This window comes from Alligator mississippiensis, chromosome 10, assembly GCF_030867095.1.
Source record: "Alligator mississippiensis isolate rAllMis1 chromosome 10, rAllMis1, whole genome shotgun sequence".
NCBI classification, from domain to species: Eukaryota; Metazoa; Chordata; order Crocodylia; family Alligatoridae; genus Alligator; species Alligator mississippiensis.
The window spans coordinates 3717576-3740238 of record NC_081833.1 but is presented as its reverse complement, the minus strand read 5'-3'; the positions used below and the strand labels follow the sequence as shown (position 1 = coordinate 3740238).

At 41.7% G+C, this 22663-nt stretch overlaps 1 protein-coding gene across 4 annotated transcripts; it reads right to left on the bottom strand.

Moving 5' to 3' along the window:
- Nucleotides 1-2086: 2086 nt before the first annotated feature.
- MAPKAPK5 (MAPK activated protein kinase 5) lies at nucleotides 2087-22379 on the bottom strand. Of its 4 annotated transcripts, none has more exons than XM_014598451.3 (14): nucleotides 22227-22379; nucleotides 18919-18992; nucleotides 17509-17584; nucleotides 16096-16193; nucleotides 14850-14958; nucleotides 11969-12058; nucleotides 11273-11368; nucleotides 10462-10542; nucleotides 8663-8850; nucleotides 6389-6509; nucleotides 5575-5705; nucleotides 3844-3965; nucleotides 2763-2867; nucleotides 2087-2294 (listed from the first exon to the last, which is right to left on the bottom strand). In XM_014598451.3, exons 1-14 carry the CDS (start codon nucleotides 22260-22262, stop codon nucleotides 2200-2202), a joined length of 1422 nt encoding a protein of 473 aa, XP_014453937.1. In that variant the 5' UTR covers nucleotides 22263-22379; the 3' UTR covers nucleotides 2087-2199. The 4 variants fall into 4 exon arrangements, with proteins under 4 accessions (XP_014453937.1, XP_014453938.1, XP_019342341.1 ...); XM_014598452.3 differs by having other exon boundaries at nucleotides 3850-3965; nucleotides 22227-22377; XM_019486796.2 differs by lacking the exons at nucleotides 14850-14958; nucleotides 16096-16193 and having other exon boundaries at nucleotides 22227-22376.
- Nucleotides 22380-22663: the final 284 nt, after the last annotated feature.

Sequence of the window (22663 nt, the reverse complement as noted above, 5' to 3'; positions counted from 1 at the left end):
TCTCAGTGCATTTATACTGCATCTTGCTCACCAACCAGAAGTTTGGCTCATGATAGAGGGTAGCATGGCAATAGTGCATGTGCAACACCGCTCCTTTTTAACCATGAGAGTAGTCACCATCTGATCCCATTTCATACAAGCTAAATCTGGCCTCAGGCTCCTGGGAATTTGCTAGTGGCTTGTATGGTAAAGCTTCAAAGTGGTCTGCGGGGAATTAAGCATGTAATTCCTACTAAAAAGACAGTGCAATCTCTCTGTTTTATTCTCCACATCCCATGCCTAAAAATTTGCAACTAAAGACAAGATATATAGTGACAGTTTGTTTTTTTAATTAAAAAAAAATCTGAACTCTTTAAAGATTTGATGAAGACTGACATGAAGAAATACAAAAAGTGCGATTCCTTTCCTACTAGGTCACTACCTCTCTCGTTAGTATGCATCAGTGCACAGGTATTCTATGTAGTGTTTTAAAGGCTGCAAGTCTGTCATTCTTGTGCAAGGAGAAATCTCCCACTGCAGTCAGGAAAAGAGTTGGCTGAGTAAGGACTGTCCGAAATTTGCAATAAATCAAGAAGTTTAAAGCTCTGCAATATGGAGGACTGCTGAAACAGGTTGGAAGAAAGCTAATGAGGTTAATGTACACACTGGAAAAAACTGCGACGTGACATCTCATTTTCGTAAGAAAAACTAAGACATTGTTTACAAAATCCTGTAGAAAGAATCAGACACAAGTTGACCATCCAAAGCTACGAGTCTTGAGGAAATCGGATTTAGAGAGGGGAAAAAACCCAGCACAAAATGAACAAGGCCCGACTGCCATAGTGGGTACACTGGGAGATCCATGGCTCAGGTTAAGGTTAAGAATAAAGGTTAAGAGTAATTACTCCTAATAGCCCTGAATTGGCACTTCAGTCAGCAGACCAAACTTTCTCAATGTCTGCACAGGTATGGTACCAAAATATCTCTATAAAAAGCCTTCAACCAGTCTCAAAAGAAAGAAAAGTGTCAGAAGATAGAAAACTAGAAATATGTACAGTTTTGTTTTTTGTAAATTAAAATTAAAAAAGCAGCTTTTTGAACCATTTCAGAGTAGTGTAGGAATTTGCCCTTGGTGGCCTCAGTACTGGCAGCACAGGGACCTCAAGTTAGGGAGCAGTCCTGGTGAATCACTCTGCCGGCAGAAGGGACTCCAGTACAGCAATGCAATGATGAGCTTAGACTCCAGAGGGGCTGCAGCCGAGTGACCAGCAGCAAACTCACCGCAGCATCGTGTTCATACAAGGGAGAAACCAGGAGTCGTCATCTGATGCAGAGTCAGATATTCCAGCAAAGTGGAGGGAACTCAGGCTCCACTTTTTTTGTCTGGGGCAAAAGCAAACAAATCCCATATAGTGTTGTCTGAGGGAGGAACCACCATTCAAATAAAAATAGGAAATCAGAGTTGCTAAAGTTCTCCCCCATTTAAAAAATAACATGAAATAAAATCATGCGACAGTTCCACTGAACTGTCACTCAGTCTTAGAGAAGCCAGGATGAAGAGGCAGGGCTGAAGGAGAAAGGACAAGAGTTATCACTCAGAACTGAAAATTATAGCAAGCATATGGGTTTGGATGCACAGCTTCCTGACAAGTGCTAAAAGAGTGGCCCTCAGGTCACTGCCAGGGCAAATTATTCTGCTGCCACTACCAAAAAAATAAAAATCATAATTTAGGTACAAAGGGTGGCTATGAAGTTTATGTTCCACAGCACTCGCTTCAAGTATTCATTGAGCAGAACGCTAAGAAATGTAGTTGCCTCATTCATTTTTTTTCTATATATATATATATATATATATATATATATATATATATATATATATAGTCGTTGCAGCTGGCTGGCTGTATGTATAGCAGATGGAAGGCAGCTTCTGCATCTGGTTATTAAGAAAACAAATGGTTTTTAAAATAATAATTTGCCCCACGTAAGGGACTCATGAGTTAACAGTACATAAGTGATCATATATACCTTGAGGAACTGAGTTTTAAAAAAATATTACAGTACCAATGATTTTTATATCTACAACTATACAGCATCTTCAAGCAGTATGGAAATTTAATGAAATAATTATGATTTATTAATTTACATAAAAATACTTTTTACAGTTAAAGAATAACTCTTAAATGGTAAAAAAAAAAAAAAAATAAGATTAAGAAGCTTCAGCTATTGTGAATCATGAGAATTTGTCTGTTCTTCAATAACTTGTTTTACTATTTCTGCCAGTTTTAGCCGATCCACCTTATCTGTGAATCCTCTACCTGGAATTAAAGAAAGAGTTGGTCAGTTTTAGGGGTGGCACAAAGAGGAAAGCAGTCCCAAGTGAGACCACATCCTGGCTGAATAGAAAGGGATGTGCAAGAACGGGACACGGGATAGTGTTCAAAACTACCAAAACTTGTAAGGAGCCCAAGTTCCATTTTCAAAAGTGATTTGGGCACTTAGAAGCCTCACATTAAAAACCACCAAGACCACATAGGCTCCTAGGTCACTTAGATTCTTTCTGAAAGCTTTACCTTAAACCTCCTACGCAAATTAAAAGCAGGTTTAAAAAAAAAAAAAAAAAAATTGTGCTCTGTGCTGGCAAGATGGACAGTGTTGGAGCCTGTAAATTTGAATCTATTTTGAATAGTTTCAGGGGCATGGCTCAATGCGAATCCTCACCAGCCCACCCGTGGTAACCCTGCCTGCAGTAGCAGTCCCCATGCGAGGGGGAAGGTGCCTCTTACCATTCCAGCTGAAGCTTTGAAGAGTGTCTCGTAATAACTTGCATTCCCTATTATATTTCCAAGCTTCCTGCATCACTTCATTCAGTTTCTCATCTTCATTCTCTCCTGTTCAAAAGAATTAAAAGATAAGAGTTATACAGTACAAGTGATCCAAAAATATTAATACCTCAAGTAATAGATGCATACAGTTCTTACTGTAGGTTGCTATAAACATACACAAAATTAATATAATAAAAATGATTTTGAGAGGGGACACTGTTCTGAAAGCCACTTTAAAAGCATGCTGTTGGTACAGCGATTTGATGACAATATTACATAGCTATCCTAAATTACAATCCAGTTAGTTAAAGTACTCCAATCTTTTACATAGAAATTCTGCAGCCATATCGCCTTTGTCTCAAGTCCCTCTGTGCTGCACCAAGAATCTACTAACTGCCCCAAAACAGCAACACATTAGGTCTGAAAACATATGAAAAATGCCAGTTACAATGAAGGACCCCAGGTATTGTAAATCTGCATTTATATTCTCTTGCCACTAAGCCAATGGAGACATTTCCTTCAAAAGACTATACATACAACTACACAAACACCTCTCTTTTCAATATGAATTCCAGATCCAGGACCTCTTCTAACTAAATGTCATGCTTAGGTTGACAGAGTCACAACAATTATGTGTACAGGTCAGCCTAGTGCAATGCAGTTTTCTCTATGACAGAACAGGAGAGGAGGCAGGGGACACAGGACAGAAAACAGAGCAGGAGATCAGTCCGTGAGCACAGAACAGAAAGCAGAGAAGCAGCCTGGGCAGAGGAAGAGATTTGGGTGAGAGACTATAATTTGTAGTATCCCTACCAAAAACATTTAGCTCCCACTGTCCTACAGAGATATTAAAAAGAACACAAATGCCTTTCAAGATACCACATGCTAGTCAATGAGCTCCCCACCTCCTCCCAGAGACTGACTAAAGTAATAGGAATGATATCCATGCTCCTTCAGTGTTGACACAGGATCCCATCTCGTAGCACAAACACAACCCTCTCCCTTGCACATTTATGAACATAGATGTCTTAAAAGCAGCAACCTTTACCAGCCTGTGGTAGAATACACTGTGCAATCACATCTCGGAGTTTCTCCAGAGCCACGTTGGAATCATCACTTCCATTCTCGGGGTCATGAATATAGACACCATCCTTTGGTTTAGTGCTGCAAAAGAATGGTATGAAAGGAAAAACTATTACTATCTGAGCACAACTTGGGCGTGTAAATAAGTCGGCACTAAGAGGTTTATCAGTTGTTAGTAGCAGATGATTCAGACAGAAATCTCATCACATCCAGTTCTCAGTGAATTCTTCTCCCATTGCATCTCGAAAGCTGCAAATGGGAGTAGGAGATATATCAGGTCTTCTGATATACACCACTCTGAATTACAACAGCGCTTCAGAAGAATCTAACTTAGTGCTCACAAAATCAAGTGCCGTGTCCACCACTCCTTCAAAGCGGAGAAGCAGCATCCACATTTTCGGATGCAGAAAGTCAGGAAGAAGAAACAAGCCATGTGAATTTGTCCATTGAATCAGTAGCAGATAAGACCCAGCCTTGGAGTCCTGAGTCCCTTCTGTTCTGCTCTAAACACTAATGCATGCCTTCCCATTCAAAATTACAAATTATATATTGAAATCCTTATTTAATACATATTTTACAACTACTTTTCAAAATACGTCACAAAATACAATGAAATAAAACAGTCCAACTAGTTACATATTTTTTCAAATGTTTATATTAATCTATTTAGCTTCTAACCACAGGAGAACAAAAAAAATAGTCCAGCCCAGTATATTTTAATTTATAAGAAACTGATTCTATATATATGACAACAGATTTCAGTATACACTATCTTCTTATTACTCAAGTGGAAAATTATTCTAGCAAAAATGCCAGTACGAGTTATATTTAAAGTTTGCTGCTTCCAACCTTTGCTCTGAAGTCCCAACACCTTCTGGATATTAAAATCAAGGGCAACAACCACTTTAAAAGCCACATCAGAGGTGCTCTAAAGAATATTTTTTCTTATTATTAAGCTTAAGCTTAGGTTTCTGGTAAATGTTGTAGCTCTTAAGCCTTGTCTGTATATTCCTTATATTGGATACTGTACTTCACATTAGCTAACTGTAGCATCTTAACAGGAATTGCCAAGACCTTTAAAAAAAAAAAAAAAAAAGAGAGACTCAAAGGTTTCTCTTCCAAACAGACTTCAAAGTCTTCCTTCTCCTTGCAATGCTGGCACACATACGACTACTCCCTTCCTTGCTCTAGGTCAAGGAAAAGGTTTTCATCCTTTTGCTTTTCTGCTTCAAAGAAATGACTATGATGTGACTAAGGACAGAGCAGCGCTGAAGACGAAGGGAAAGAAATGGTTACAGGTTAACGGGGATAGTGTAACCATACTGGTACACGCTGGGTGACAACTTGGAAAATGAGGGAATTCAAAGCCAGGCTCTGGCTCCGATTTGCCAAGTGGCACTTCACATCTACTTGCCTCAGCTTCCTTACAAAAAAAGATGAGGATAAGAACATTTTCCTACATGACAGATATTTGGAAGGGGGGGGGCTGTGAAGTTATAGCGATACAGGTTATCTTCACTACACTTTATCCCAGGAAACAGGAACAAGACAGCCAACCGGAAGTCTTAGGAGGGAGCTTCCCATAAACAAGCCCAAAGAAGCAGCTTGTGTTAAGCATCACCAAGGCATTAGAGCTGTTAACGTTTAGAAAAGATGCTAGATTTAAGGAGACAAACATTTGGAAAGTTACCCCAGCAATTTCCTTTTGCGTAGGATTGGGTTGTTAACAGAGTTGAGGGGTTTGAGGCTGACTTTGAGGTCTTGGATCCTCATGTTAGCAAGCTGTTCTGCATGAGCCTGTTGTATCCCAGCAACCATTGCCTGGAATGGAAAAAGTTACACTTAATGTTTTAATTAGTTCCTTTGAGCATAAAAGGCCCATATAAGCCAGCACAAAAATAACCACATGAAAAAAATGGTGCATATTTCAAGGATGCACAATAAAATTAAGCTTGTGCTACATCAAATCCATTCGGCACTATTAGCAGAAAACAGCCTCGCCTTAGAGGGGTATGAACATAATACACGTATAAAAGGCTTCGACTTTTCCAAATTCCCTGGTCTCGCAGACCTGAGTTTGAAACCACTTTTGTGAAAATGAGTTTTCTACTTAGAGGGGAATAAAAACTGCACACATCATTCGTTGTGACCTAACAGAGCAGTAATTGCAGCTCAGTGATAAAAAGTAAAGAAAGGATACAGCTCAGAAGTGAGCAAAAACAGACAGAAGAACCCCAAAAAGCGACACCTGCTGTTACACTTCACCTCCTGGCTAGTGTAGGATTCCTCTTTGCAGCTTATCTTCAGGCATTTTCCCAGCCTAATTTTAAACCTACTAAAATTTTGCTTTTCCCTTCTCATAATCACCAATATCCTGCTATGAAAGAGCATAAACTCTTAATCTTGCAGCAAACAATTTAAGGCAAAATGCAGAGACCATCAGGTTTACCTAACTGTGAAATGCAACTTTAAAAAAATAAAATAAAATAAAATATCGTTTAAACCTTGTCCATCATCAATTGGGCAGAAGGCAAAATGTTATCAAGAGCCTCGGTGGAGTTTAGCCAGGGATGATCCAGCACTCCTTCTATCGTCAGCCGTTCCTCAGGCTTCACCTTCAGCAGCCTGAGAGAGAAAAACAGATCAGTCCTTCACAGCGCATTGCTCTTTTCAGATATTAATGTGCCAGAGCATTTTGCACCCAAACTTCAGAGTTGTTGAAGAAAGCTCACCATCTCCTTAAACTAAAATGCAAAAAGTTCATTCCCAATAAGTTATTTTATTTCATTCTGAAATATGTTAGCACTGAGCAATTCCAGTTCAGCTAGGGTATCTTCAGCAACACGGCGAGAAGAAAAATAGTTGAATCCCATTTCAGTAATGGAGTTAATTCAGCTAATTTATATGTTCAAATCCCCCCAGACAGAAAGTTCTTCCCGGCAAAATATCCAAAGCAAAACTGGATCAGTGTGTTAGAGATTTGCCAGGTGGCAGTACTTACTTAATCAAGAATTTTCTGCATGGTAGACTAAAAGAGAATTTCAAAGCTGGATATATGTTTATTGAACAGACTCTGCTGCTATAATGCAACTTCTTAACACGGTTTCCTCAGCAGCATGATAGACTAGTGGACACCTCTGGGGCAGTACTCAATATAAAAGAAATCTCCAATGGGCTATTAATTTAGGCAACCATTTAATGGCTGCGCTTGCAACAGATGGACAGCCTGCTTTCCCTTCTGTCCCTGGCATTGAACATACAGTCTCCAGAATAGGTTGTTAACAAGAGAAAGCTGCTACATTAGTTATTTTCACCCAAGTCCCAGTGTTAGCAACACTGCCAGACATCGGTTTAGTCTTTGCTTTTTTCTTGTACAAACATTCAGAGCACGTGCGGAGTCTCACATAGGGCTTTTTTTAACCATATGAGAAAGCAGTTATATAGGGAAACCTTATGGATTCTGATGGATAGAAGTTTTCTATTTGTGATACTAGGAAGATAAATCATGAGACATACACCAAAAACAGCAGCCTGGAAAGAAAGATTCTTTGGGTAAATTATTAAGCACGACTGTTCAATAAAAAAGATAACGTTTCATTATTTTGGTTGAAATGTAGGAATAGGAATTGCTAAAAGACAAACCTAATAAAAGCAGAGGTGGAACCAGATAAACCCAGAAGGACAAATTAAGTCATAGTAAGTGTACAGAGCTGGACTGCAAACAAGCAGCCTGACTATATGGCAGAGCTATTTCACGTACAAAGAGAAAGCTTTTATCCAAGTGTCAGAAGTGCCTCAGGCTAGTTCAGAGTTCACTGGCACACAGGCCTCTATTTCAACTTTTATCAAAGATTTCCCACACATGCCTTTTTCTTTTTAGACTTACAAGTCAAAATTTACACAAGTTAGTCTTTAATGAGTAATCCAATTAGTAAAGATCAAGGACAAAAATCAAGGCAACATGACCGAGGCAGGCAGCCACGTGAGGCCAGAATGTAAACTGCAGAACCGCAAGCTCACATGAATAAAGTTAGTGATGATAGGTTTATGACTGCAACTGTGAAAATACAACTAGCTTCACTTAAAATACATAAATAATTAAATAAATAGTGTCAGATTCTAATTAACTTCATTTTCTCATGTTCATGTATTAGCAAGCACACTACTGTAGTGTTTGGGCTACAAATGTTTCAGGGTATATTAACGGGGGGCGGGAATCCCTGGGGTTTAGAAATGAATGGAAGCACTTACTTTAGAGCCTTATGCTTTGTAACAGATTTTAATATCCAAATGTGAGAACAAATTTGATCTGGCAACATCATGTTCACAAGAAAATCAACAGAAATAAGTGTGTGCACTCTATCCAGATGCAGGTTTCTGTTCAGCTGCTCCTTTTAGGTTGCATACATGTTGACTTAGCCCTAAATCCTCACTCTGTTTTGTTTTATTTTTTAAAGAATCATGCATGAGACTCTAACGCTACCAGTCCTGCTGAAGGCTAAATATGCATATAACTAAATGTTCTGGAGATAGGATGTATCAAAGCTGGAGGACAGTAGGTCAGAGAGGAAGTAGGGGAGAACACGGGGAAAAGAGGAATATTTACCAACACTGAGGTCACGCTGAATACGAAATACAATTTTTCAACTTAATGTACTGCAAACAGTTATTCTCATTTGAAAATGGAGCCTTTAGGGAAAAAACCCCAACCAATCTTAAAGGTATTTTCCAGTTCCTTAGTATAAAGGGTAATATAAAGTTTTCCTTAGATGACTCACTTTCTCACAATGTCTTTTGCCATTTCTGAGATCTGGCTCCATTCTTCTTCTGGAAATTCAAAACTTCCCGTCATGATCTTTTTCCGCATGTCCTTTGGAATTGTCCGACTCTGATGCTTAGAGTAAAACGGAGGGTATCCGCACAGCATCACATAAATGATGACACCCAGAGACCACAAATCACAGTCCTGAAAGCAAAGAAACCATCATTTCTGGAGCAGAAGCGGCAACATGCGCTGGTCTAGCCATATTAAAAGATCTACTTGACTTCTTATGAACGCACACATGCATCTTAACCTCTCTGAAAAAACAGTCTGTCTGAATCAAATCAGAGGGGAAAAACAAACTAACAAAAAGAGTTAGAATTCCATAAGGATTAAGGTGTCAAAAGTCTTTTCCCTCCCATTAGCTGCTTAATATGTGTTAAAAAAAAAACATAAATATACTCCGCATTTCTGCCTGTGCAGGGTATGTCTACACTGCTGAGTGCAGAGTCATGCAGCAGAGACAGAGCTGCTGAAAGGTGTAAGGATGAGTGCCTTGAGTTGCTAAGTTGTGTAAGGGTGGATTCACAACAGGAACCCACAACATGATGCTTTTACAAAATGTTAGTTTTAATTATTAAAAAGCCCTAAAGCCTATGTAATTATATAAAATACCCTTCACATGCAAGTTTTCCACCAGGCAGAGAGAGCTGACATTTCAAGAGCAAATTCTGTGCGTCACCCCCCGCATATACACACACACATGATCCAGTACACACAAGGCATAACGTGGCAGGAAAAAGAGAGAACCAACATTCATTGCTTGGTACTCCTTAAGGATTTATAATCAGAACAGCCCTGAATTCCTATGGAACGGCAGCGCACCCGAGTTTAAACACAGGTATTTCAGAGACCAAGGCATGTCCAGGTGGTTCTTTGCAATAAGCCATATTTGGCAAGATGTAGGCTGCAATATTCTGTACAGCATTCCTAATTAATGAAACCACAATTGAAAGCAACTTGAGAATGAGCTGGAACAGTCCTTTAAGTGATCTGCCTCATGAAAAAAGTAGTTTGCCATATCACCATGCAATCTGATAGGAGATGGAGAGGTCTTAATATGTGGGGAGGGAAAACGGTCAACCTTATCAATACAAGGACAAACAGAGTTGATTTCAGTCCTGTTTGCAAGGCTCTGTCATTTCTCCCTTTACTGTATCCTCAACTTGAGAAAGTCTAACTCACACCAATCACTTTACGATCCCATTACAAAACAAAATTCAAAACCAGGAACATAATAAATCATGCTATGTGTCAACAGACCCAAGATAGCTATTTGGGCACAGTGAGCAAGCCGAGGCCTCTGAATTACTAGGTAACTGCATTCTAAATAGTACCCCTGAATGAGTAAGTTAGCTCTAAAAACCCCTCAAAAAACAAAACAAAATACAAACTTCAGCAACTGAACAACGGGGAAATCTGTATGTTAAGCTAAGCTGCACTCAGTTGTATTTTTGAAGCAATGTCTGGCCTTTCTCCATGCCATAATACTCAAATAGCGCTTGGCAAATGGTCTTTCCATAAGGTTTGTTACAGTTCTGGCTTTTACATGAGGAACTTCAATGTGAAATATTCATGTACCATAAAATTCAGAACATTTACTGCCCCTCATCCCAGATGCTCCAGTGGCATGGCAATACAGTTCTTAACATGCAATGATCCGGCCTTACAGCCCACAGTTGCACACATATGTAGAGAGAAAATGGATTGTCCTTAAAAGGTTGTGAACAGCTGAACTATGTGAAAAAAAATTACCTTGTTATAAGTGTAGGGTGTAGGTGAGGTAGGGATAATACCAGATTTTTCTTTTTGATGTCGTCTTTGTGCCTCTAAAACCTATTGCAGCATGAAGAAAACGAGAAAAAAATATTACAAAAGCTACGGTAGAAGAGTTAATTGCTGACAGTACCTGTAGCAATGCCTATATTCAAAGCTACCTGACACTTTCCACTAGACGGTCCTGTTGTCTGCTTGTTATATTCAGGCGCATTAATACAACCAGAGCTCTTTGCAAGTCTAAAAAGTCTCAATCATGGGTATCAGCCCACCTTTCACAGGGGGATCATTCTCTCCAAGGTGCTAATTCACAATTTAACATCTCATTTATTTTCAGAAAACCCTTTATAACACCGGTACTAAACCCCGAGTGCTGAGACAGTACCATAACCATTTTGCCTTCAGAGCAATGGGAAGATTTAAGCAGTTAAACTGAACAAATCCCTTAAATTATGGGTAATTACTATAATTCCCATTTTATTAATACATGCTAATACCATACTATCCTGTAGAAAGATGAATAGATTTAACCAAGACTGTGCAACAAGATAGCGTGCAGGCTAGAAACACAACCTAGGAACACCATCTCACAGAGACAGAGCAGTCTTGGAAATCAACTGGCACATGGTCCTGAAAGAAGGCTATCCACATGGCTTATACAGGACTTTCAACTCCTTAATAGCACAGAGAGAGACATTTAGTGCTGTAGTATAAACTGATGGTTTAGATTGCAAGGTGTATGAAGGTGCAGCCATATTATTCCCTTGACAACAGTGCGTTCATTCGTTACCTGAGGTGCTACATAATATGGAGTGAACTGGGGTGTCATCAAGTCACCTTGGTCTACCTTGGCAAATCCAAAGTCACACAATTTAACAGGAGCATCCTGAAACAAGCAGGAAAGATTCTGTTACGGAAGCGGGCTGTCTTTAAAGCACAGATCTTTCCCTTTCATGTCAACTCGTCTTACCATGGCTGTTGTTTGCTCCTCTTTTGGGACTATTCCCTTACCACTGCCACAAGTCAGAAACTGGCTCGCTTCAGCAACAAGAGCCCAAGGCATACCTCAAGCCCAGGCATGGGAGGCTCTAAATGGCAATTCCATTGCACATGCAAGGTAGGAAGGGACAAGACAGGCCATGAGCTACACAGATGCAATAAGCAGAACATCTGTATTGGACGCATGTGTGGGGGAGTGTGGCCTGGAGGCATGCGGGATCTCTGCAATATAATAAGCAGAACAGGAAGGGTCCAAACCCATGTAAGGTCTTTCACACAAGGTCCTTTAGCAGGACTTCTTGCCTAGGTGCAGGATTTGACCTTCACGACAGGTCCCAATGAAATAAGCAGCCCGCTCCAAGCAGATCAGGGGCACTAGCACAGGAACAGGGGGATCTTCCTAAAGAAGAGCTGGAAGCTAGGAGTGCCGTTTGAGCCACACGACAGAATTCAGCAATAAACAAAAAAGACCAAGTGTCCATCTTACCAAAGAGTTATCCTTGAAGAGGAGATTTTCAGGCTTGAGGTCTCTATGTGCAATATTTAGTGAGTGGCAATGCTGCAAAGCCAAAGCTATCTGAAAAAGGGCACAATAAATCAACTACAATTTTAGAACTCCCTTTGCCTTGACAATAACTTTTGCTTTAAAGGGACACTGTCCATGCTGGCTACGCTTCAAACGTTTTCGCCTAGAGATTCATTTTAAATGCAGACATTCCTGTACGCTGCTGGAAACCTGAACAGGGCAGCACTGGATTACTGCATAAAAGCCAGGAATAAAATTACCAGAAGTGCTGACCTTTCACTATGTTTTTCAAGCTAACAGCATAAGTTTTAATAATTTTTTTTTCAACCAAGATTAATTTTTAAAAGCCAGGGCATTCTTACTAATGCAAGCAGGAAATGTCTTCTCTATAATGGGGTTTTGTCATGACAGTGTCCCTTTATATGCAGTACCCCGTCAACAGGGTCATTAACATGCTCAAGTGATTACATTCGACTTAACCTTCAACAGTGACGTTCTTATTTCAGGCCTTCAGCTATGAGGATTGATTTTTACCAACGCTTTCTTGCTTTTGTTACTTGTTTGAGAGCCAACATTCAGGCAGCTTTTCCCTTCAGCCCCTGAAGGGACTGCCGGTGCGTACATGTTACCCAATTTGTGCAACATGAAACACTCAGTTCTTCTAAGGAAGAATAAAACAGGTTCTTATACCCGAGCAATAGTTTAGAAATTTGAAACAAAAAAAATCTACAGATGTGAAGGTCTAATTCGTTTAAAAAGAAAAACAAAGAAAATATCTAAAGAGCATCACTGACGCTAAACACACCCCAGGCCTAACCATGCAGTCCTTATTTGGAAGGACTCCTACTGATTTCAGCAGAATCCCACTAATAAGAGAGCTGAGCATTAGGAAAAAATGCATATATTTATTATTTTAACAAGAATTTTTCAAGGTTAACTTAACACACAAGCATATGCAAAAGTGTAAATATGCACCCTCAAGTAAGACAAGATAGTTTTACATCAAGGGTTTAATATTTACTGGGAGCAGGGGGTTAAAAATCCAATTGCAGGCATTAATCAGGAGAAAAAAGACACAAGAATAAGATTTTAAAGTAGTTTCTAAAGTCCCTGCTTTGCAAGCATTAACACAAATATGTCACTTTACACGTTTTTGTAGGCTTGAAGTCTAAGTGAGCTGAATTCAACCCAGGTGATTACTTAACTCCAAAACTTGTTTTAAAAAAGAACTTTGAACAAGGTTTTCCTGGAGACTTATGTTTAAGGAGTGCTCAGTTTTACAAAAAAAAGACAACTTTGCAAAGGCCTTAAAAGGCAAACTGAAAAGAACAATCCCAGACTTCCTATCTAACCTCTATACAGGTGCATAGCAAAGAGTGAGAGTAACAGAATGAAGCCATGAAACTGCACGGTTTTAACATTTCTTTACCAACAATTCACAAAGTACGTTGTGGAAAACTAGAGCTGGGAAGAATTGGGTCCCTCCCCTCCCACCCAACCCTCCCTGCCCCCAGAAACCCAGCGCAGCGTCCCTAAAACAACCACACACAGAAGTCAGGATATTAATAACTGATCATTATCAATACCATAAAAAGCCAAATACACTTTCTGGTAAACCGTGAAAAACATTTTATTTAGAAACAATTATGTTCATACCACATTATCTGGTTTTCTCCCCTTTAATTTATGCACAAGGGTCATTTGCATAGGACCAGGATATTTGTTGCTCAAAATGTTCACTTACGCTTGTGTATTAAAGGCCCAGGTAGAGCTCACACTTCAGCTACTTGGGATGTTACCATGATGAGGGACAGGGACAACATCTCTTGGATTGGCATGCCATTTGGCACACAGCGGGGCTTAAGCACTTTCACAAGACCCTCCCTTCCTGCGATTCCTGTCCGAGGTCTTTCCACGCGGATAGTTCTCTGGAAAGGCTCTTATCTCCTTCCTTAAATCTGGGCTTTTTGGTGGATCTCTAGACTTGGTCGACAGTGTAGGAGGGAGAAGGAGCAACTAAGGAATGATGCAATAAGCGGTCCTTTGGCCCATCCTATCGAGCCCTCTCCTCTACTTTTGCCCACACCTCATCCTTCTCGTCGGAGGTAAGCTATAAGAGCAGATGCCACGCTAAGCAACAAAGAACCTGATGGATGCAAAAGTCCTTAGTAATACAAGCCAGGGAGGTGACTAAGATACCATGGCAAGGAGTATGCTATAACTGCCTAGAGATAAAATGAGAGGAATGAAAGGAACCGCAGAAGATGTGGACTATACACCAGGACACGTCTCCAGAAACTCAACTGGGTTTGAAGTCTTCCATGACATGTTAGCAGCGCCTTAACTCTTTGAGCTTCCAGAAAGAATGAATGCATAGGACATGTACACATTATATAGCGTGTCTGCCATCTCCCAAGGCTCGAGAGAAGCAGTATTCATTAGGTGTTATGCAGAGCAGTGGCTCCCGAACTGTAGTCCCTGAAACCATCCACCGTCCACAGAGACCCTCTTCCTGATGGTCTGCTGAACACAGTTCAAGAACCTTAGTGAAGGGGACACAGCAGGGAGATTCAAGTCTCTGTCCGGTGAAGTGCTCCAGAGAGCAAAGAAGTTGGAGAACCACCAGTAAGGACTTTGGAGGTACAAAACCTAGTAAAACTAGCCCAGAACTTATGGCTATCACAACTCTGATATTGTCAGATTATAACAAAGCAGGCAATGATCATCGGATCAGAACTGAGGGTTATTTTAACTTACTTTTTTCCCTCCCCCCTCCCAGGAAATTGTAAGTACTTTAACCATTATTGCTCATGGCTTGGCTTATACATGGGAATTAACTTGCCTGCTTTGTTACTTGGCTTGCTTGCTTCTCAGTAAAGTGCCGGTGCTGGCTGATTCTGTGAAATAGCTCTCCCCCTTCCATCATCTCCATTACAATTAGGAGCCGAGCCCTGTTTAAAAGCATTTCATTTCATTACATTAAAAAAAAATTATCAAAATACAACAAAATTGCTAGTCTAAGAAAGCACATTTTACATCTGTTGATGCAGGGCAAAAAAAAAAAAGAGACAGTGTAATTGTTCTTTCTTGTTGTTCCTTCTGCTTTGGTTTAATGATTTGGGCTTTTGGAATGTCAAGTACAGTATTTTCTGGTCTCCTGCACAATTTGACTGGCTGAATAATGTACTGTGCTATCCCATGGGAGACTACAATGCACTCTTCACATTAGGTTCTCTCACTTCCAGCTGGAGGGAGCACACCGAGCGGTTATTTTACCAGTGATCTGTGTGCTCACAGACATTTCTGAACAGGAGGCTGACAGGCGTCCTTAAAGTTTCTCAGTCCGGATACCACATCTGGGCTCCTAGTTTTGTTCTTAAAATTCTTCCAGACCTAGCACCCGGTTAGGAACTAATGATATTCAATACGGCATCTTAGCTCATCCTAATCGTTCACAGCGGTCCGGGTTTTGCTGCACCCTTTTTAGACAGGGCCATGTTTTGACAGCTCAAGGGGATATCTTACTGCCAAGTGCAATTTAATATTAGGATTTTGTTTTAATAAAACTGATGCTTTTAAACATTCTTCAGGCCAGCAGTAACCACCCTCTTGCAAAGGAGCCTCACTTGTGAGATTGGGTGAAATGGGAAAACGTCACTGTCGGGGAGAATAAGCAACAGCTCCCGGCCTCTTAATACCAGTTTGCAAATGGAAAGCTCCTCCAACTACAGACTGGTACTAAAGCGGGGCAGAAGCCTATTTTTACCTTCTAGGCAAAACGTGTGTGTTGCAACTGATGGTACTGTTCAAGGAGACAGGATCTAGAAGCATGCAGCTATGAAATCAAACATCCATCGGAAACAAAACCCAGCGCATACAACGTACAAATGCTTTTCACCACACAAAAAGCCAGAGTGCTGTTATGAGAAAAATAGCTGTGGCTTACTTTGAAGAACAACATCACACCCAGGAACTCCTAATGGGGCTTTATTTCAGTTACATTATTGTTATTATAAAAAATCTCCACTATACCTTGGCCTAAACATGGAAAGCAAGCTGTGGGAATGAATCACCCTATGTAATCTTACCTTGGACTGGATTCATGAGGGAACTGCACACTGTTAGCATAAACTTCAATAATTTGAACAATATTTGTATGTGTTGCACACATCATATGCAGACGTACCTTAAAGAAAAGGTAAGAAAACGATACTGTACACAATGATATGTATCAGACAGCCCAGTTCCTCCCTCTACCCCCAAGGCTATAGGATGAAACCAAGCTATAAGCCATTGAATGTTCAGTGTAAATTACATGAGTTAAAATTATACAATCCATTCAATTCAAATTAAAAAAATATATGGAAAAGCTTCCATTTGACTAACCAAGGAGCCAGTAAGTTATACTTAAAAAAAAAAAAAAAGACAAAAAAGCAACACAATTTATTTACATGTCGCATTTTGTTACGGACCATGGCATCAACTTCAGCAGGCCTCTAGGAAAGCTCAATCTTTAGAAATTATGTATACTTTAAAAAGAAATGCAAACCTAGAAATAATGTTAACACAACAAGGACATGGCTTCGGCTGGCAAGTCTTGAAGTGCAAAAACTGAAAGTCTGTAAGTTATAGCCTGCCTCCTTTACGGCTAGGTGGAACGGCACTAATAATTTATCCACAAGTGTGTTGTGTTCAGACTCTCTGCAGAGCTGGAACCTGATGAATTTCAACCAGTTTTAAACCTCTTAGTTTCTGGGATCAAATCAGGCCCTTAATATCATTTTATACTGAGTTTTGGGGACAATTTAGATTGGAATGAACTTTGAGCACAACTTTTTTGGTGGTAAAATAGCAGACAACAGCAAGTTGGCAGTTTCAGTGTGAAGGAAAAGAAAGACTACAAGAGGTATTAAAAAACATGGCATACTTTTTTATATAAAACATTCCAGAAGGGAAGAATGGCTGCTAGAAATACCACATCTCTTTTCATAGAGGAAGAGGAAACAGTTCAAAGCTGCACACACCTAACAGTCGCATCCCAGATGACTAACTCCCTGTATTTGTCAGCCACAAATTATTCTGGCGTGATCTTAAGTGACTACTTTAGTGATGCCTGAAAGCGAGATGCATGGAGGCTAAATTACCTCCGAACTGTTCCTATTACATGACGGAGAGCAGAGCATGAGAAAGGCACTGTCGGTTCATAATACACCCTTCCAAACTGCACTTGTCCAAAAATAGCAAATTATCTGTGGTGAATACAACATAGCCACACACATTCCCAGTATCCCATCCACCACGAAATACATAGCTTAAGGGTCAAGTGTATCACAAAAAGCACACCTTCATGAATTATACCTGTGTATCCTGTCAACGGGTGACTTTCTGCTTTGGCTTTTACAAGTGAAACAACTTGGAAAAAGAGGACAAGACTCCATGTTTCAAGAATTATACAGTTTGTTTGGTTTTTGTTTTTTTTTTTAAAGAAAAAAGGACTATACCTCATTTCTAGCTTTTGGACGATCAAGAAGAATTTTCAGTGCAAATCGTTCTTGAGTAGATTTTTTCACGCAGACTCTGGTATCATACCAATAAAATTATTCAGTCAGCAGGAAGATTAATAGGACATTTTAAGCAATTGCTTTATAATTACTATAGTCAGTTAATTGCGTGGGAACAAAAATCAACGACACATTCTGTAACATAAAAGGGGTCTGATGTGATACCAGGCTAGACGGCCTCCATGGGATGATGGGGTGGCACTGTATTTCACAACAAGCACAGGACATACTTTGAAGTCACATTTTACACAAAATTTATACTCCAACAGTGTATATGGAGCATCACGAATAAAGAGAAGGCAAAGACTGAAACTAGCAAGCTGCTCTGCAGATAAAGAAGTCCGTTATAGCATACAGGTCCCTTTTAAAGGGATTTTTTTTTTAATTATCATTATTATTTAAAAAACAAGACAACAACAAAAGTATCTGGAAGGTGGAGTCCGACTTGCAGCAATAAATAAAAGGCAGCAGAATGAAGGCTTTCAATGCGACAAGGCCACAGACCATACTGCACAAATGCTCAGTTTCAATTTGCATTCAGCATCAACTCAAACTGCTCTGGGGAGAAAACCCCAGAAAAACAGAATAAGGAACAAAGGGACATTTCTAACTAGACTGGACACAGTAAGAGAAAAGTGTATTGCCAGAGAACATCCTGCCTGGGCAGGGAGAGAGAGCAGGCGGCCTCCTAGGCTCTCGCCCTTTCAACCTTCCAGGAATGACATTCATTTGAGGGCACAAAAGCAAATTTCAGCTCCGTAAAGGGAGGCTGTGGTGCCTTCCGGGTAGGGCCCTTTTCTTGTCGTGGTAAGTAGATCCATGGCAGTCGGGGCTGGGCCAGGGGCACTATGTGCAATGGCCTCACATGATAACCTGAAAAAGGAGCTGGTAAAAATAGCTAAAGGGCGTCTAGAGCTGAAGCCCTGACTGACGATACCATAGAAGGGAGAGGTGCCCTTTGCACTGTATTGACAGTGGTGTTAGAAGGACAAATAGACATTAGAAGAAGAATTTTCTGCCACTGCATTATCCAAACAGACCCCTGATCCTGGTCTGGCTTAGTAATGGCATGTCAGGAGATGGGGCCATGTAAAAGAAATGAGAGGGAGGAGCTTTATTTCAATTTTTTCCCCAGTAGCAGCAGTCATTCCTGTGGTATACTGGCTACACGGACAACCGAGTCAAAAAGAGAAGCTGGCACACTGACTTTTCCTATTTTTCTATAACAAACAAGAGAAACTTTTCAGTCACAGCCTCCTGCTAGCAGCACAGCTAAAATACATACTCACATCTTTGCTGCCAACAAAACAGTCTGATACTATCCAAAAACCAACAGGTGTGGTGCCTTACCTCACTGGACCACTGATTCCAGCCCCCAGCTTCTGGGTCCAGTTAATGTTGTATTCCTCTAAAATGAAGGTTTCCTAATCAAAGAGGAAAAAATGGATTACCACATCCTGTCTGGAAAATGCGTCTCAGCAGACCTAATCTGGGAGAAACGGGAGTGCTCCGTTTCTAGATTTCCTAGGAAAACTCTACACACACAACTATTAGCTGCCTAACATATAGATAAATAATATTATATAAAAAAGATTAGCCAGCTACCATGAAGAACATGCATAAACCACGTGAGCACCTTCATAGAGAACAGGGGTGGCAGGTGATGGAATCACTGTACTGAACATTCAACACAGCAGGGCCCAGTGGCATAAACTAGTTTGATATTGTCTGGCAAGGGACCAAAATCACAACAGCTCAATTCTGTTCATACAAGCATGCCATGATGGCGCCGAGATGCTGAAAATACGTTCGGCCTTATTAAAGACAGAGCCTAGATTAATACTTGTGCCCTTTGCCGTTAGAGTTAGCGATCTAAAACTCCAAGGAAAAAGAGCATAGAAGAATACAGGTGCTGTATGTTAATACAGTTCCCAAGAAAAACATCTTAAACTGGTCCTGATCCTGAACATCTTTCCATAAGAAAGTCAATAAAAACTAAAGAACGGGGCCAAATGTTCTAATCTGTCAAGAGAAACAAGGACGCAACAGAAGTCAACAGGGGAGAAAACAGGAGAAGACGACTTTTAAAAGGCTGTGCAGAGACAGAAATAAACCACCTGCCAAGTGACTGTATTTAGATCTGGACTTCTGATGTGCATAGAAACAGAAAAGTGGCCAATCCCAATCCACGCTCTGTTCTACCCATCGGTTTCCCTACCCTACAAGGTCTGAAACAACCGTTTTCCAGTTACCACATTTCAACTCCGTGCACGATAAATGCGTCACTAAACAGTGGGAACTAGCACAATCGGAGAGGTCACACCTTATACCATGAAACACACGATCTTTATATGAGGCAGATGATAGTGTCCCGATGCATTACTGACATGCTGCAAGCTCAAATTATGTGGATTTTATTTAAATGAGACAAAAACATTTATTGCAGCTGGAGCATTAATGTTGACAGGAAGCCCCCAGAAAAGATGTTCTTGAAGGCAGGTTTTGGAAAGGGCTAGAGCTCATACATTTGGAGTCCTTAACATTACTTTAATTAAACTGATTAGAGCTAACAGCAATTCCAGCAATCTTGGAAAGACATGTTAAGGAGCAGATCAGAGTATCATAGAGTAGGGCTGGAAGGGACCTCAGGAGGTCATCCAGTCCAACACCCTTCTCAAGGCAGGATTGCCTTGGTGTATGTTTTAGTCTATACTCTGTCATTTTGCTACAGGGAGTAGAGTGAGCGACAGGTAAAAGGAAAATACAATCTTAAAAAAGCCCGGTCTTTTGGCTAGGAACGCACCAAGAAGAAGGTATAGTGTGATGAGATCCACTGTTCCTATGCAGTCCCAACCCACAGACACTAACAGACACCGGAAACTTGAAGCTTTGTCCAAAGAACAGATAAAGGCACAGAGGGGTTTTTTTGGTTTTTTGTTTTTTAACTTCAATATATATATTTTTTTCCACGTAAAGTGAATCCGAACTTAGGACAACCTACTCCGAGGACTACACTTACTAAAACTCTATAAAAATAATTCATATGACCCAACAGCAGTATTCAAGCAGCACGTGCATGTTGGCAGGTCGTCTGGAAAGTCATTGGCTAAGCACCTAGAACCAGGGTTTGGCAAAGAGAGAAACAGCGTTTGACAGCTGGAGCGCCTTCTGCGGCCGCAGAGAAAACATTCGGCCTCTTTCAGATCGGTTCGGTCCAATGACTGGTTCATCCAAGTTTAAGAAACTGAGAGTTGAAAGAGCAGGAAAGCTTGTTTCCCCCACAACGCACTCCATGAATAAAAACAAGGTACGATAGGCTGAGATCTGTTACTAAAATCTTGAAGGACGTGGCCACCAGAAACAATCAGCCCAATTCACTGACTACAAATAATACTTCCTTTCATTAATAAATCAGGCAGCTCTAAATCTAACATACTGGCTTTATTTTCCTTCTGCACCCAGCACATTTAATAGGTTTTTATTTAAGTAATAATAATTGTTCAAATGCTGCTTTTCTGCATTTGTAGTTGAAGTCCAGTTTCCATAAGATCGGCTTGACAAAGCAGGAGTAAACAAAACGTCACGTAACTGGCCAATAACTACTCTCCAACTATTTGGGTTGGTCTAATAAAAGATATCAGATTCACCCAAGGAACCTGGTCTAAGGACATAGGCAGACAAACACGGCTACAACCTCCACCCCTGGCCAATGAGACACTCATTTCCTAATATACTAAAGTGTAAACATTAAGGACCCCGGTAAGCGTACGTTAAGCTGTTTATGTCTATTATGTCCACTTGGTTAGCAAAAAAGCAGCGTTGAAATCTTAGGATAAAGGTTCCATTTATCTGCAAAAATCAACGTCTTAAAGAGAGTCTGACTAGCGCAGGTGGAAGAAAAACTGAAACGTACAAACGCGAGCAAAACTAACGAGAGATTTAAATCGAGGCTTCGTCTTTCCTGATTTAAGTCAATCCCTTGTAAATTCAGGTAGCAAAGGCCGGAAGAAAGTAACTCGGACTAAAAGTGCTGCAAGGCACAGACCTCGTGACGCGACTGGGAGGAGAAGTCACGCTGAAGAGCGTGCACGTGCTTTATCCAAAGCGATGCAGTTTCCTCTTGAAAGTGTTTTACCGCTACGACTGGAGGGATTTTATATTTCCTCACCGTCTTAAAAATCAGCCCGAGCGTTCGTTCATAGTCGCGTCACCGTGAGGTGAAGGATCCTCCTCCACCAGACCCGTGCGAGCGGTATATTTTTCCGTTCACCTTGCAGCCCAAGGTAAGTCCCACCTTCTCTTCCCCTCGGGCACAACCGCGCCGCGGTCAGACCGAAGACACGCAACACAACGGCGCAGACCTCTTTTCCGCGCGCACAGACTCGTTCCCGCGAGGACGGGCCCAGGCGTCGGGAAACGTGTCAACTTCTGCTACGGTCGGGCCGGACCGATGATCTCGCCAGGTCCCGTCCAGCCCCCATGTCTACAAAAACCAGATGCAATCCAGCCCCCATGCCTACAAACCCAGGTCCCGGCCAGCCCCCATGCCCACGAAGCCAGGCCGCGTCCAGCCGCGGGGCCGACACAACCAGGTCCCGTCCCGTCCCGTCCCGTCCCTCCCTAGGGCGCGAGTCCATGAGGGCGCCGCTGCCGCCTACCTTGATCGTCCGCTCCATGTTGCGCTCGTCCGACATGGCCCCGCGGGCCCGGGCCGCGCTAGGCGACGGGCAGCCCCGGCGGAGCCCGCCTCATGCCGCCCGGCCGGGCCGCGGCCGCGCTCCGCCCGGAAGCCGCCGAGACGCCGCGGCCGCCTGGGAGCCGGGCATTGCCGGCGATGGCGAGGCGAGGCGGGGCAGCCCCGCCGGGCCGCGCGGCGCCCCGAGCCCCCCCGAGCGCCGCCGGCACAGCCCTGGCGCGGGCGCGCGGCCCGAGCGCTGCCCCCCCGCGCCGCTCCCCGGATTTTAGGAGCCCCCTCCGACGCGGCGGAGCGCTTGACAGGCACTCGCTTAGCCTCCTCTGACAAAGCGACCGCAGGGGCCTAAAGACCCCCACCCACCGGGGGCCTTGCAACCGCCGGGCCCTTTCTTGTGACGTC